General features: G+C 43.3%; 2 protein-coding genes across 5 annotated transcripts in view; one reads left to right on the forward strand and one right to left on the reverse strand.

The window, feature by feature from the left end:
* Positions 1-410: 410 nt before the first annotated feature.
* Positions 411-10976, reverse strand: lsm14aa (LSM14A mRNA processing body assembly factor a). 4 transcript variants are annotated; one of them, XM_080761301.1, is made up of 10 exons: positions 10571-10976; positions 8983-9146; positions 8697-8856; positions 6603-6965; positions 6254-6328; positions 5072-5245; positions 4487-4715; positions 3759-3797; positions 2878-3121; positions 411-2061 (listed from the first exon to the last, which is right to left on the reverse strand). In XM_080761301.1, exons 1-10 carry the CDS (start codon positions 10692-10694, stop codon positions 2038-2040), a joined length of 1596 nt encoding a protein of 531 aa, XP_080617427.1. In that variant the 5' UTR covers positions 10695-10976; the 3' UTR covers positions 411-2037. The 4 variants fall into 4 exon arrangements, with proteins under 4 accessions (XP_080617427.1, XP_080617428.1, XP_080617429.1 ...); XM_080761302.1 differs by having other exon boundaries at positions 4487-4661; positions 10571-10975; XM_080761303.1 differs by lacking the exon at positions 6254-6328 and having other exon boundaries at positions 10571-10975.
* A 724-nt stretch (positions 10977-11700) lies between these two features.
* Positions 11701-15863, forward strand: part of LOC308314698 (transcription initiation factor TFIID subunit 4-like) — a 36843-nt gene continuing 32680 nt past the window's right edge. The window contains exons 1-3 of the mRNA XM_080762336.1: positions 11701-12991; positions 14242-14408; positions 14518-14604. Of these exons, the coding sequence (XP_080618462.1) occupies positions 11710-12991; positions 14242-14408; positions 14518-14604 (1536 nt within the window). The 5' untranslated portion in view covers positions 11701-11709. The remainder of the gene's footprint in view (positions 12992-14241; positions 14409-14517; positions 14605-15863) is intronic.

Below are 15863 nucleotides of genomic sequence, written 5' to 3' on the forward strand. Positions count from 1 at the left end.
CGTTGCAACTGGTGTGGTTTGGGCTTTAAATTAACACTAATTTGCATTAGTGTATCAGCCTTGTGCACCAAAACATCTTGATGCACACCTGGCTTTTAAACTCTTAGCATACCGTAAAACACTTCAACTCTCTGGCCCATGTTCTACGTCTGGATTATTCTTATGGAGACTCTAATGACAGATGCCAATTATTAAAATTGTTGCTTTCTGGTGTAATGCCATTCAATCTGGTGCACCACATAGGGGGTAAAAAGCTAACAATTATTCTCTTCCTGACAAATGTTCCATAAATTAAACTCCACTCTGAAATCTAGCTTCCCTAGCTGGGAACCATGAGACATGTTGGGTAATATAAAAGTATCAATGATCATAATTCTATGATCAGCAGAATAAAATCTCAGGGGGACAGATGAGCAGAAGACACCACTTTATAATACAATTTTGAAATTGTAAAAGTGCAACTGTATACATTTCTTGCCTGAACAAATTTCCATTCCTATTCAAAACTTTATTCAGCCAAAACTTCATTAGTTCCTGTGTACCTTTTCTCAACTGGGCCACATCATTCATATCCTCAGAAATATGCATCAATATTGCTAGGAGACTAGTTGCTACACCCTTATAGCTATAAATAATTAGTATTTTCTTTCTTTTTTTCTCAGAGTAACTGCATTGACTGACATCTCTTATATAGCTTTAGTAGGCCATCAACCTCCATGCAGTGCCATGGGACAAAATTAGTGGCATTGAATCAAGAGATTATCCCAGTTAAATATGGAGATAAGTTAAATAAGCAGATGAACTGTGCTTGACATTATGGATATCAGTATGACGTTACAAAAGATACCAGAAACAGTTCAGAGGAAATTAGTGTCCGTCATGAAACAGCAGCCGACATAAAAATGAACATACACATAATTATGAATAATATCACCTCAAAGAGGTTTTTTAGCCAAGACACAAAGTGCAATCAACCTTAACTGGCCCATTTTCTGGGAAGCAACTCATACGACGGCCTGCTTCAGCCAACAGCCATCTTGTCTATATAGATGAAACTAATAGACATGATTGTAGCAAAGAGCAGCATCTCAAATTCATGTTTGTACCAGAGCAGCCTGTGAAACAATTCAAGAAAATGAAAGCAAGTCAGCTTTGTCCTATTATCTGCAATGCTCCTGCCTTATACTAAAGTTGCGTTAACACCAAGTTGAGTTGTGCATTGGTAACACTACCACAAGAAAGAAACAGAGGTTGAAGTACAAGTTGACATCTAAACTAAAGTTAGACTCGACAGATTCTCTTCCTTTGATTTCAAACATACAATTTAAAAGAAGAGTCAAGACATAACTAAAACACAGGAGATGTAGTCGGTCAACAGAATGTTGCCTTGATTATGAGTTTTGGTGATCTAGTGGGGGAATAAAACAAGCACTGCCACTTAGTTCAGAATGGGGATAGATACCAAAGTGAATGGACTGAGTTAATATATAAGTGGGATGGTGAGTGGTGATAGAAAAATACATGGTAAAAAGCTGTGACTGAGACCCTGTGGATTGATTTGGTGCTTAAGTTTACATTAAAGGCTAATATCCCCTCCCAAATATAAAGCTATACCAGCGATCAAGGACTGAGGTTTATGACCCTCAACACCAAACAGAATATTATCAATTACAAGTTTATAGGGAAAGGGAGGAGAAAATAAAACAAAAACATTACTGCTAAAAATTGTAAAGAAAAATACCGTAATGACATCCCTCTGAAATATGACATTTATACTTATTTTTTTCTTCAGCCACCTGGAAATGTTTCTTGTAGAGATCTTGAAATTTTCTGAAGGACTGCGTGCGCTGTTGTTTCCATTGTTGAAAAGATATGGAAAGGAAGTTGCATTCAAGCAGTCTACCCAGTGCTGGTGACGAATATACAGCTAGTACACAATCTTCATTCTTTTAGTCAAAAAGTAGCAACCAAAACTAATTTAATAACTTTTTTAGCACAAGGAATTGCACCTTTCCATGGACTCTTCCTCCAGTTGTCCTATGCAGACACTTTGTTGTCCTTCTGGGGAGAAAAATAAAGACAAGAAACAGAATCTTCAAAACCTTAGCAGTCTTCTATTAGTATCTATAACAAAATCTGACAAGTTTTCAATAAACATATTGGCCAATTATTTTGAGTGAGTATTTTTGTCCCAGCTTTTTTCTTTTGGTAAACAATCCCTAAACAGAATTTCTAAAAGATGATTCGATAAAATTGTTATGCGCAGACACCTTGCACACCGAGTCTAATGCGCTATTATTCTATCATTTAGTTGTGACATTTTCACAGGACGAAACATATATAGATGGGGTTGGAGTGGCTGCACCACTCAAACATATGGACTCAGTGTGCAAGAGCCTAAACCCTCCACTGGTCACAACTCTGCAATTTAAATTTCACAACCTGGAGTTTCTTCCAAATAATTGAACAAGTCAAGACCGGTACTTTGTGTCACTCCCACCTAGACTAAAGCCCTAACCACACCAAAGGGTCACCATGCAACTCCTTGGGTCCAAACGGTTGCAAGGAGTTAACACTAAAACTGTCTTGTTGACCCTTTGGTGTGGTTTGGGCCATTGAATTCCATGCGTTGAATCACTAGGGTCAACATGCAACAAGACATATCACACCGCAGGGACAACGCTAAAACCGTCTTGACCCTTTGGTGTGGTTAGGGCTTTAGAGGTTGCAAAAGTTGAAAGCCTCTCATTTCTAGCTATGATATACTGTATACTGTATAGTAATTGCAAACACTCTGCTATTTCAACAGCGGAAAACATTCTTCAAGGCGGAAATTCAGCATCTTTCAAAAATAACTCAAATCAGATCATATTTTACCCTGAACTCTGGTAAGTCGGCAAACTCCCGGCCTCCCTGGCTGTTCCTGTACGCTCCCCTGTAACCGCCGCCTCCGTGGGGGGGTCCAAAGGACCCTCGGCTGTTGGAGCGACCTCGGCCGCCGCGGAAGCCCATGCCACCGCCGCGCCCGCGGTAACCGCCGCGGCCTCGGTTCTGCCGTAAGGGGATGCCAAAGGTCTCCGAGTTCATCTGCCTCTCCTCGGCCCAGGTCTGTCTCCGTTGCCTGCACAGAACAGTTAACCCATTGCATTTAGACCTGAGGACGATTCTTTAAAAAAAAAATCTTTTAAATCCTAAAAGTTTCCTGAAAAACCCGTTTCTATGTCATTGGTGCTCAACGTTTTTCATGTCAAAGAACCCCAGAATTATCTGCATTTGGCCGCCGACCCCCCCCCCCCCCCCCCCCCATCTGAAAATATCAACAAGCTCGTAGCGTGGCGCACTCGGTGCAGCGCTACGAGCTTGTAGATCTGCTATTTTTCAATAGCTAAAGTATAACATTATGCTTAAAACACCAAAAGGGGTTCCCGCCCAGAATGGTTTAACAGAGCGGGCGTCAGCTTTCAACCTATTTCGGGCATGTCATCATAGGTGAAAACGTATACATTCTACATATACATTAAGGGGAAGTGGGTGGAGTAGAAAACTTTCATGACAAGAAGTTCATGACATTCATCAAATGGCATTCCTACCATGAACTATAATACTGTATATATATATATATATATATATATATATATCAGGTGATTTAAGAAAATAAGCACCAAAGCAGAGTATCACTAGAAGTCAAATAAATATGGCAGAAATGGCAAATACAACAATGTGTGTACGGTAATTGGTAGAACCTTTATCACAATTACCTTGGGAACCCGAAGCCTCCAGCTTTTTCATTCGCTTTCCTAATGAAAATAAAATATAACAATAGTCATTTCATGGACATCAGGATTCAAATGGTGGCAATGGTAGTTTTTAATTAAACTTCTCCCTACTCCTTTTTCGAACATAATTTAAGGATAATAGATATCGTTGTTTTTCTTTTAAATAAAAAATTTCCTTTATTTCCTTTGTCTTTTTCATTTATGTATTACGGAGCCTTTGAATGGCTATGCATTCAAAATATATTTGATCGTGTCAGTACAAGATAATATCTCATCCGTACAAGATATTATCTTGTCCGTACAAGATAATAATTATATAATAATTTACCCATTCAGGGGCTCCGTAATATTGTTCGGGAATAAATAAAAAACACATCATGCAAGGACATCCAACACTGCATGCATATTGCAACCAGCATGCTCCAATGGAAAAACATGGTGACAGCACCCCCTGCAGCAGTACTTGTGGCTGTACTTGTCCTTGTACATAAAACCACCACTGTAGCACTAGCAGTTAAGCACACGTATCTGACCCCCGCCACTATGTCATTCATTAGTAGTAATGTTAGTGCACTGTAGCTTTGCCTGCTAGCTAGTATGCCATTACATTACGTCATTGTCATTGTCATTGTTGAAGTGTTGCTGATTGTGGTACATTGTGGATGCTGCTGCAATTCAAACTGTATTAGCGGTATCTCTGGGCCTATTACCTGGTGTCATCACAAGAGATGTTGTCAAAGAATGACTTGGTCTTGTCGTAGTAACAGTTGGGGCCCAACGGGTCTCCTTCTTCATCGACGTTCCCTTCACTGTTCTGGGTCTCCACGCCCGAGTCTCCCTTATCCTCTCCGTTCACCGCCTTCTCTGGCTTGTCACTCTTCTCATCTGGAGGAGGAAGGGTTTGATGTTGACTTGAGTATCCGTTTTTGGGAGCTTCTCCTTATCAGGTATAGCAAAATCACAATAAGTTAAGAGGACGAGATCTGTGCGTCCACAACGGGCTCGTACCATAATGCAAAATGTAAAAACTGCCTTAATAATATATTTTGTATGGTCTGCTTCAGTTACTGCAATAACAATATTTGTAGCTACAAGGCATATTAGGGGACCACGGTGATTGTGCAGGATGGCCTGGAAAATGTTTCATATCAGTTTGATTAAATACCCAGTGAGAAAATCTAATCCTGCGATCATCAAAAAACACCCGTTTTCCCTAGAACCATTTGTGAGGAAAAAGTATTGAGAATGAGAATATCCAGTGTTTCAGTGTTGAAATGAACATATACGTATGCTACCTTTCAGCTTCAGCTTGCTCTGGAACTCGCGGTCGATGTCCTCTTTGTTGAACTGGGCGTTGGCCGTCTCAAAGTCAAAGTCCTTCTCAAACTTCATGGGTCCGTCGTGGCGCACGTTGAAGCGCCCGCGGCCGCGGTGACCGCCGCCTCGACTGCGGCGGTTTGGGGGAGGACCTGCAGTTTGCCAAACAGGCACACCAACAGGGGGAGAGAAAAAAGGGTAAATTACTATGGTTGAGTGAATTGCATTATTTTTATTAAGATATATTTAAGGTACACCAAATGACTGACAAGAATGTTTCATATGCGCACAGTAAATAGTCTGTGGTGTAAAGTAACTACGGTAAGTATATTTAGTTATTTACTTAAGTATTGTACTTAAGTACAATTTTGAGTTATTTGCATTTCCCAATTTCAAATACTTTTCTACTCCACTACATCTCAGAGGCAAACATTGTACTTTTACTCAACTACATGTATTTGAAAACTTTAGTTACTAGTTACTTCCTAGATTTAGATTATTATTACTAAACATAGACTAACCACATCAGCCCTATATAGTACATTTTGGCCATTTGAAAATAGCGATGTGACACGTTGTGAGCTTGTAGATTTGTCATTTGCTATTCTGCTACATTTCGATGCCAATACTTTTATACTTTTACTCAAGTACACTTTGAATTATGGACTTTTACTTGTAACGGAGTATTTCTATATTTCAGTATTGATACTTAAAACATTTGAGTGCTTTTTTCACCACTGGAAATAGTCAACCAAGTCACAATGTCTGCTAAAACACAAGAGCATACTTTCTTTTTCAATTGCCAACCAACATAATTATACATTCATGTTCATGGCATGAAGTGTTGGTTATCATTATAAAACAAATAACCAAACACTCCCATTGAAGTCAGATGCAAAAAAGAAACCATGGAATGATGCTGTAAGGTCACAAATCACAGGTACTAATCAGTGATTAGCATGACAAGCATAACCTCCAAAACAAAGAAATGGCTCATCATTCACCTGCATACAGTCATTGACATGAACAGCATGTCAATCTGCACACGTATGCAAACAACCAAACACACTAAAACAAAAAGGGGGGTGGTGAGGCTGAATGGCTTTCAAAAAAAGAAAAACATGGGTTGGAGGAGAGTTGGTGGACGGAGGGGGTTTAACCTGTGGAACGTTTAGAGGTATCCCTGCTTTCACCTCGATCAGACTCGGGCTTGTGGACTTTCTGGGCATCTGTGCCTGTAATAGTAGAGTCCTTTAGTCTTCCGAAAATAAGAAAATAAAACACCTTGAACAATCAAGAGTGATAACAGCCCTGTGCTGTATCGAGATGTGCCACTAGTCTCCTACCTTCTGCAGGAAAAGGCACAATTGTTTCAAATATGGAACCTCTGGAACAAAATGTTAAGCAATTACACAAACTGATAAGGTTTATTTTCCAATGATTGCTGTTTTTAGTTTCACAAAAAACAAAAGCACACATTAGTGTATATAGACTGGGCTGGGCTCTCACCTGAGGCCCTAAAGATAGAGTGGGTAAACCCTGCCGGTGGGTGAGGGTGAGCCCTGTCCACAGCCGTGGTGTGGTAGACGGAGGTGGCGGGACGGAGCGCAGGCCAGCCCTGGCCGCTGCCGCCGACACCCCTGACAGGCTCGCCCCGCCTGGGCTCCAACAAGCCATCATGATGATGCTGGTGGGACTTCTGGATCCCATGGCCGGAGGGCGCGGGGGCCGTACGGCCGTGGGCAGGGCTCCTGCGTCCCAGGCCGGGGGCAGGAGCGGTGGGGGCGGAGGATGGAGCCATCGGGGTGGCTTGTACGGCCTGCTCCAGGGTGGGGCTCTTCCTGTGAGCATCTAGGCTGGGGCTACTGCGACCTAGAGCAAGAGACAACAGTTAAAGATGACTGGTCTTGACTACTGATACACAAAATGATCATCCTGCATAGGAACAGAATGTGGAACAGAATTATTCCACAAAGTTGGCATATCTGTAATGCTTGCCTAAACCCATTTTGGGAGGGAACCCCTTTTGGTGTTAGCATTATGTTATGCTTTAGCTATTGAAAAATAGCATATCTACAAGCAGACGTAGGTCTGCTATTTTTGAAAAAATCGAAGAACCACTGACAGAAAACTGTCAGGATGTAGAAGACATTTTTAGAATCTGATCTCAGGTCAAAATGGGTTAAAGTGTTCAATGTTACTATCTTGCGCACCAAATAATTAGGACCATGAGTCCTGATTAATAATAATAATCATGACCACACAAAAAGATATTGTGTGTGTGTAGGGGGAAAGAGTCACCTCAGTGGTCTGTGCGCCACTGAGATGAGGATTCAGTTCTTGTAGCATGCCCTACCGCGACCGTTGCCTACACTACTTCCCGTAGCTCTGTCCCAGACCACGCTCACCGACGTGTCTCATTGGATAGATGCTGCACACGTATCCACACAGACACACGTGCAGACTGCAGGAGGAGAACAAAGTAACAAACGCATCACACAGCGCTGCATTCAGCAACTCAAGTATGATTATGAAGCTCGTTTGTTAAATGTAGGTCGGAAATGTATAGCCTGGCTATATAATTGTACAATACAACACAATAGAGCCATCGGTGTCTTGTTTCTGAACCCATCTGCGCGTTTCCATTGCAGTCCTCTTTCACATGTAGTCTACCGTATATGAATTTATGTAGTTACATGTAGACTACTTGTCGCCTGCTTTATCAGCGGGACTCGCCCAGCGGATGACTTGATTCCATTGCGGTCCTTTCATGATTCAGCGCTTTAGCCAAAGCAATGTAACTAAGCACAGTTGGTAGTGCTGTCGCCTCACAGCTAGAAGGTCCTGGGTTCGATTCTCGCTCGGGGCGCTGTGGGTGCTGGGGCCGTGTTTCCTCCTCCGCGTCATCAGTGCCCATACCCGAAGGCGGGGTTGGCGAAAGGGCCTTTCTGTGTGGAGTTTGCATGTTCTCCCCGTTTCCCCTAGGGTAGGTACCCTCACAAAAACATGCAGTAATCCTGGTCTCTAAACTGCCTCCCCCTGGCCAGCCGGGGCGCCTGATGGAGGGGAAAGGAACTGGTTGGAATAACGTGTTCCTTCCACACGCTACGTCCAACCAGGGAAACTCCCCCCTGTCAGGTGTAAAGGAGCAACTTGAACACTGAAGCATGAGTTAAGTCCGTTGCTCTCCCCAGGTTGGCGGAGGGTGTAGAGCCCAGGATCACATTAGATGATTGACACAGGGGTGAAAAATGGGTTACAAAATCATGGGATAAAAAATATATATATAAAAATAAAATAAAATGTTGATCTTTCTCGACAGAGGAGCGGGGAAGCGGGCGAACGGGGATACGGGAAGTAGTGTAGGGAACGGTCGTTCGCTGCCCTGACAAATTTTGTGGTCCATGATCCATACAGTGACCCTGAAACCTTTGGATAGCATGCATGACCGGGCCCCTTCACAGCAAGCTCCTAGTTCAGCATGGCACAAAGGGATGAAGACCAATAGTTACAGACTGTACATGTGAGACTATTCGCTCTTTAATTCTACTTTGCTTACTCCCTTTTCCCAGTATGTGAACCCGTCTGAATTGGTGATCTTACCGACACCAACAGCTCCAAACTGTGGGGAAACCAGAGGGCTGTTGCTGAATTGGCTGTACTGGGGAACCGGGACCCTGTTGAAGAGGCCGTAGGAACCAGCAGACTGGAATGGGGTCGAGGCAGCGGAAGCCCCGGATGATGGAGCTGAGCCCATGGAAGACTGCAAGAGAGTAAACAGACCTTAACTCTAGCTTGAAACTTAATTTATAGGGTATGACAGTGTCACTTGCAAACAATAACAATGTAGTAGTATGGACTACTATGGAGCACACATTGGTTTGCATACCTGGACAATGGCAGGGTCCTGGGGCAGAGAGCATGTTGGCTTAGGTGGCTCACACACAGTCAGGTCCTTGATGTCGCTTCCTCTGAAGATTATGTACTCAAAGATCTCATCTCTGGGCGGGATGGGCCTGTCAGTGGGGCGATCCTCCGTGCCGAAAGAACGAACTAAACAAGAAGACACAGATATTTTACAATTTAATAACCACGTAAAGCCTTTTGCTCCTTCTGCATGCACAACACCCAGGAATCATCAGGATTGTGTTGTGCTTGAATAGCAATGTTCTTTCAAGATGAGCTTACATAGAGGACTTCAATGTTGGAAATTGCTTATTAATATAAAGACAATTCAAATAACTATTCTTACTGAAACAGACACGACTTGCAACTTGGACTGCTATTTTCTGCGTACACCAAATCCCTTCGCTAAATACAGACAATCTACACGCTCACAGCGTGTGAGTGAGCTTCTGATATTCTTGGCTAATGAGCCTCCCAGAATATGGATGATGGGGACGGGGTTCAAGAGGTTAAACCGTTTCTTGCAGGGCAGCCCAAGTGTAATGTGTACAGTAGTACTGTAATTGACACCATGATTTAATTACCACTCTGCCAACTTTGAGGACAAAGACATTTCAAAGCTGCTTATTTACTAGTTTAGCTAATGTAACTAGCCTGAAACTTGGCAGAAATTGGGATCGCTACATTTCATTAACAAAAATAATAATAAGTGTATTACAGTGTAATCAATGGACCCTTCTTTAGGTGCATTAATTGCATACATCCTTGTTATGGTCCTAGCACGTTGCCAAGCTGGCTCATGTTGCGTGACAAACAAACACACACGCAGGTTAACATCATCTGCGTTAACCTCAATAACCTGTGTGTACTAGAAGATCATGTTCTCTTCCATATGTGTGTCAATTCATCAGCTGACATGGGAGTCTGGGACATCAGCTGACTTATTAACAGACGAGGGTATCCTTCTTGACAATTCCTAAAAACCACGAATAGAGTTTCTAGCAAATCTGACTAGTAATGTTGACTATAGCTTAGCTAGCATATTATGCTAAATTCAGCCACCGACTCCGAAAATGTTGATAAAATACCAGACTGGACTGGTCAGCGCCTGCTGCTGGCCAACCAAACGCAATTAATTAGTTATCTTACATTATATATTTTTTATAAACATCGCACGAGCCTTTTTCGCTCGACGAAACGACGTATTCTCCACCAAGATTACGTTATTACCAACACAAATGGCGTATTGACAAATGGACGAATAAGCGTCGACATTTATTTAAAATAAAACAATAATAATAAATAAATTAACATGTATTTCAGTTGTAAACAACACGTCATTTTGTCGCGCGGCGCAGAAAAATTCGCGCGCGACGAACGCAGTGAGCTGTCGCGACGAGAGCGAAAGTGTCGCTTTGTGCCCCCGAAAAATAAATTGTGATGCGTTGTTGTTATTAAGCGTGCAAGTTTCTCTTTTATTCTGCAAAGAAGGGACACGCCGTCGAACTACATAACGAGGAGCTGCTTAATTTGCTCAGTCAGCCAACCGCAGGCGTAATAAAATAAAATACCTTTGGCGAGCGCAACGGTGGAGTTCTCCGTGTCAATAGTGTAGAGGATTCCCTCGTAGCGAATCTCGGCCTTGGAGATGAGGCTGATTTTGCTCCCCAGATAGGGCGTCCCTCCTCCGCTCATTGTGACTCCTTCTCTCCGCTCCTCCGTCCACACAATGCTCCTATACCTCCGCCTTTTTTTCCTCCAACTGCGTGCTTATAATCGCAGATGAAGATATGCTATAATAAAGGCCTAGTATCCTCCCCCCACCCCAACGTTGCTCGAACGTGTGCTGCCTGCTTCAAGCTTGCTTGTTGTTGTTGTTCTCCAACTCGGGTAGAGACGGGTTACATTATACACAGACACACAGCGCACGACACGACACAACACACCGCTACAACATGGCTACCTCATTTTCTACCATCTTCACGCGGGGGTTAATGGGAAAATCATAATATCGCGCGTTTACGCGCTGGCTGGGGACTGGGAAAGTAGATCCGTGCCAGGTAGAGAGAAAATATATGTCTATGGGGAAGAAACCAACGCTACGTACGACGTGGGGAACCATCGTGCGCGAGCACGTACGCCAACCCCAAACAGTCAGACAATTCGCTGAGCGGTTTTGTTTTCGCATCCGCCGCCTCGAGCGGATACGGAAACGTGTTGCGTGAATGTATCTGTTCGTTACATTTCTTTTTACCGGATACAGTAGGCGGGCTCTAGACCGGACGGATATATCAGCAGTAAATAGGAAAGCCTACTCCCATATTAGGGTGGCGGTGACGCGAGGTTTAATAATACAATAGGGCCTACAAATAATAATAATTGCAGCTGTTGTGCACGGAGGAAATACATAAATGTTAGCTTAATTTGAACATCAAATGTTTCATTTTAATTAAAATAATAATAATTATATAATTAATTATGAATTAATTATATTCCAATATGTATCTGTGCAAACCTCCCAAAAAATAAATTGCTCAATCGAGCAAAATAAAAGAAAAAGAAAAGAGCGCACGCTCGTTTTCTTAAAAAAAAACAACGACGCCGATTGTCTCTTCTAGCTCGCTCCGTTTCTATGGTCGTAAACAACACGGGTTGGTGCGCGCACGCGTACATTCTAAAATACGATTTGCACAACGGTCCGACATCAAAGATGGCGGGAGCCTCCGACCCACTGGAGGACATGCTCTTCAATGAGGTGGACGAGAAAGCGGTTAGCGACTTAGTTGGCTCGTTGGAATCGCAACTCGGTCGTCAAAAGACACCCAGTGCTTCGTATAGCGGGGCAAAGAGAGAGGGAGCTGCGGGCGCTGTCAGCCAGTTCTCAGGGAAAGTGCGTGATCAAGTGGGGTCTCTGGCAGTGGCAGTGGAGCAGCAGCAGCAGCAGCCACAACAAGGACAACCAAAAGCGGGGTTAAACCAGGAACAGAGCGCCAATGAGGCGCTCTCCCACAAGATTCCCACCTCTTCTACCTCTACTTTGTCCCCCGCGGGCGTCATTAACGCCGGATCTAATTTACAAACACTTGGAGTGTCTCCCGCGATCTCTCCCGTGCCAGGATCTGTAACTTTGCCCACTCAGTCTGCCGCTGCTAGCTTCAACAGGGCTACTGTTCTGGGTTCGGTGGGCAGCACCACGTCGGTGGTGTCCGCTCCCAACAACCCAAACATCACAACGCAACAAGGGATAGGGATCAGAACTGCCTCGCCCGGATTACAGAGTTTGAACGGTAACTCTGGAGCGGCGAAACGGGTCAACAACTCCCCCGGTGTGATACCACCACCGCCACCCCAAGCGGGCACTGTTATAAGTAACGTTACTGTCAGTGCCCCCGGTGGAGGAGGCTCCAATATTATTGTGTCCATGGCCTCGCAGCACCCCAACTTTCCCATACCTCAGTCTTCAGTGGCGTCCACTACGATTGCTTTGCAAAGGCACCCCTGCAGCCCCGTCATGTCCAGCGTGGTGTCCCAGAACGGGATGATGGACCCAAAGGTCTCTCCTATGGTCACGCAGGGGGGCACGACGGGCTCCCCGGCGTCCGCTCCTCCACCTCAGGTCATGAACCACAGCAACACACTCATGCACACCAAAATGTTGGTGCAGCAGCAGCAGCCAATTTCGGGCAACTCTGTCATTCTCGGAACGACCCCCCCTCCGTCTACGATCAATTCCCCCATTCCCCCTCAGAGTGTGACCAGCACCGCTGTCACGCACACACTGGCCGCCGGCATGAAACCCGCGGTCAACGGAGTTGGCCAGCCCGCGGTGACTCTTGTGAGGCCGCCCATTGCACCTGTAATGGCTACTTCGGTCCAGCAGCAGAGGCCGGGGCTTGTTGCAAGCCCTGCCCGGACCGCTGCCCCTCAGCTGGCTGTCAGACCACAACAACAGACCACAATTCAGCTGCCTCCTGGATTTACCATACCACCTGGTAACTATGACCTCCTATAGTTATTGATATTTACCATACCACCTGGTAACTATGACCTCCTATAGTTATTGATATTTACCATACCACCTGGTAACTATGACCTCCTATAGTTATTGATATTTACCATACCACCTGGTAACTATGACCTCCTATAGTTATTGATATTTACCATACCACCTGGTAACTATGACCTCCTATAGTTATTGATATTTACCATACCACCTGGTAACTATGACCTCCTATAGTTATTGATATTTACCATACCTCCTGGTAACTATATGACCTCCTATAGTTATTGATATTTCCCCCCCAGAATGTTTCTCCCACAGTACCACCAGGACAATTTCCTGTGCTATTTCTTTATATTGTTCTGGTTGACAAATTGTGATTGCCAATTGTCACTTAATAAGTCGGTTTGCTTAGACAGACTTTGAGCAGTTGCTGAAAGTGAACATCGCTCAGCACCATCATGCAATGTCTTTGCAAAACACTTGTTGAACTGTCAATATGTTTTGCTATTAACTGCCTGCATGGTCATCATTCAAATAGCTATGTTGGTATAATGGAATAGAACCTTGTGTCAAAGTGTCTGCTAGAGTTAGCTAACATACCAGACTCAGTTAAAATGCACCAAGACACCTTCATTATGAAGTTTTGTTTATCATCATTAATGTATTTCACCTTTCATAATGAACTAAATAACAGCATGGAAAGCAAAGAAAGAAGTGGCACATTTGCAAAGATGAAATAAATACAGGGGCATATGAAAACATCTAATCTTACAACAAAAACCAAGAGCCACTAGATTCATACTGGTAGTATACTACAGTATGTCAGTGGTGGGTCGACTTGGAAGGTCTGTCGGATACAGCTGACTCTTAACTGTCTGATTATTTCTAGTGATGCATCGAATATTCGGCCGCAGAAACTATTCGGCCGAAAATGGCTAAAAATGCATTTTCGGCCTATTCGGTTTCTGCCTATTTATATCACTGAATAGTGTATGCAATTAATGCATTTAAAAGTGCTGAATAAATGTTTCATGGACCCATAATAGTGATTATTATTTAAGTTAATTTTGCCATAATCATGTCTTTTGCCATAAATCAGGTAGCTTTAAGGTAGCTTTAAGGTAAGTTAGGAAAAAATATATATTATTCGGTATTCAGTTTTACTATATTCGGTATTTGGTTTTCGGCCAAGAATTTCCCTTTCAGTGCATCCCTATTTATTTCATTTGGTCCTTTCAGGTATGGTTCTGGTGAGAACAGAGACGGGCCAGCTGGTGATGGTACCACAGCATGTCCTGGCCCAGGCCCAGGCCAAAACCCAACAGGGCCAGACGGTCACCAACATCCCCCCGAGACCTGCTACCCCGACAGCTGCCACCACAGTCCGAGTCAGCACACCCAGTCCGGTAAATAAATACTACAAGTAGATCAGAGTTACAGTTCTATGAAGGTTTATATACTTCGATAAGGTGTAGTTATCCCTCTTGACCTCTGCCCTCGGCCTGTTTTCTCAAGGTGCCTGTGACGACCCAGACAGTCCGAATGGCATCTCCAGGACAGACTAGAATGGTACAGTCCCCATCTCCTGCTGCTTCCATACAGGTGTGTACTATGCTGTAATAATACCCTAATAATCCATGCTTCTTTTTTTTTACGAGTCAAAATTGTATTGCTTTTTCAGTTTAGTCACACAAACAATTAAGGCAACAAATTAAACAAAACTAGACAATAAAATAATAAATACATTACACAATGAAATCTTTACAGAAAAGATAATACAATACCATACAATAAAATAATAATAATAAAAAAAGGAAAAATAAATGCCATTGAACCTGGGTAATATTCATTTACACTGTATTCAAGGAAAACAAAAGAGAAAGGGACATTGCGCTCACACCACATCTCTGACAGCAATATACATTATGTATCCTCCCCATTTCCGGATATATTTGTCCAGTCTAATAATCCATTCTTTACATTTTATGCTGCTTTCAATGTTGCATTTCCTTACTTTCGTGTTCAGCCGGTAAATAGGTTTTCAATGTAATGAGTCCCGGGATGCAGGGATGGTCTTTTAGATGAGTCCCACTTCAACGACGTTAGGAGTCATATTTGTCATTTTTACAAATTGCAGCATTTGACTCCCATTTCATTTGGTTATAATGTGGAAAACAGAAGAAGAAATTATTATTATAACTAAAGCTAGCAAAATAAACTAATAAAAAACAGTACAGTAGTGCATCCCGTGGATGCAGAGGTCGTTGTTTTATTGCGTCCCTTAACTATAAACTGCTTTTTGGGATGCAAAATGCACGCTATTGATGGAAGTCAACAGAGCTCTGATCGATTATTGTTAAAGCAATAAGCTGTTATACCATATTATTATCTGTACATAGAGTAGTAGTAGTAATATTTTCCCAAAGGGTTCAAAGTGCTAGTCCATGTTAAAGTAATTCATGCTTGATGTTAAGATTGGCAGTCATAGTCATATAAAGGAAGCTAATATGCTAAACACTAACAGCTGCCTTGCCAGAATGTATCTGTCATCATCAATACAATATTACTGGCCCGGACAGGAGACAACCCACAGAGCCTAGTCCTTCCATGCACCAGAAGTGTACCTCCCAGCCCTGGCAGAGTAGTTCTGGAGTAGTTCCAACGGATTGTGTGCCCCTGGTTTTGCCCTAGTGGGACTGATTGAGGGTTGCTACTGGGACGTAAGTCGGGACTTGATTACCCCGGCTGGGTCGCCTGAGTGAGGGGTATGATGTTGGTAGACCCGAAACCCTGTTGACCTCAGGATACATCACTGAGGATACGTCCCAGGTGCATCCATGCGATGTATTTCTTTTTTTAAA

The sequence above is a fragment of the Protomyctophum bolini genome (genome assembly GCF_963924005.1).
Source record: "Protomyctophum bolini genome assembly, chromosome: 4".
Lineage (NCBI taxonomy): Eukaryota > Metazoa > Chordata > Actinopteri > Myctophiformes > Myctophidae > Protomyctophum > Protomyctophum bolini.

What these genes read in the sequence shown, in the direction of transcription:
- lsm14aa (XM_080761301.1), bottom strand. Translation starts at nt 10,694, where the DNA reads ATGAGCGGAGGAGGGACGCCCTATCTGGGGAGCAAAATCAGCCTCATC. An exon ending in TACCTCTAAACGTTCCACAG is followed by an intron (nt 5,246 to 6,253) that starts GTTAAACCCCCT and finishes GGCAAACTGCAG; the next exon opens with GTCCTCCCCCAAACCGCCGC. An exon ending in GAGCAAGCTGAAGCTGAAAG is followed by an intron (nt 4,716 to 5,071) that starts GTAGCATACGTA and finishes ATACCTGATAAG; the next exon opens with GAGAAGCTCCCAAAAACGGA.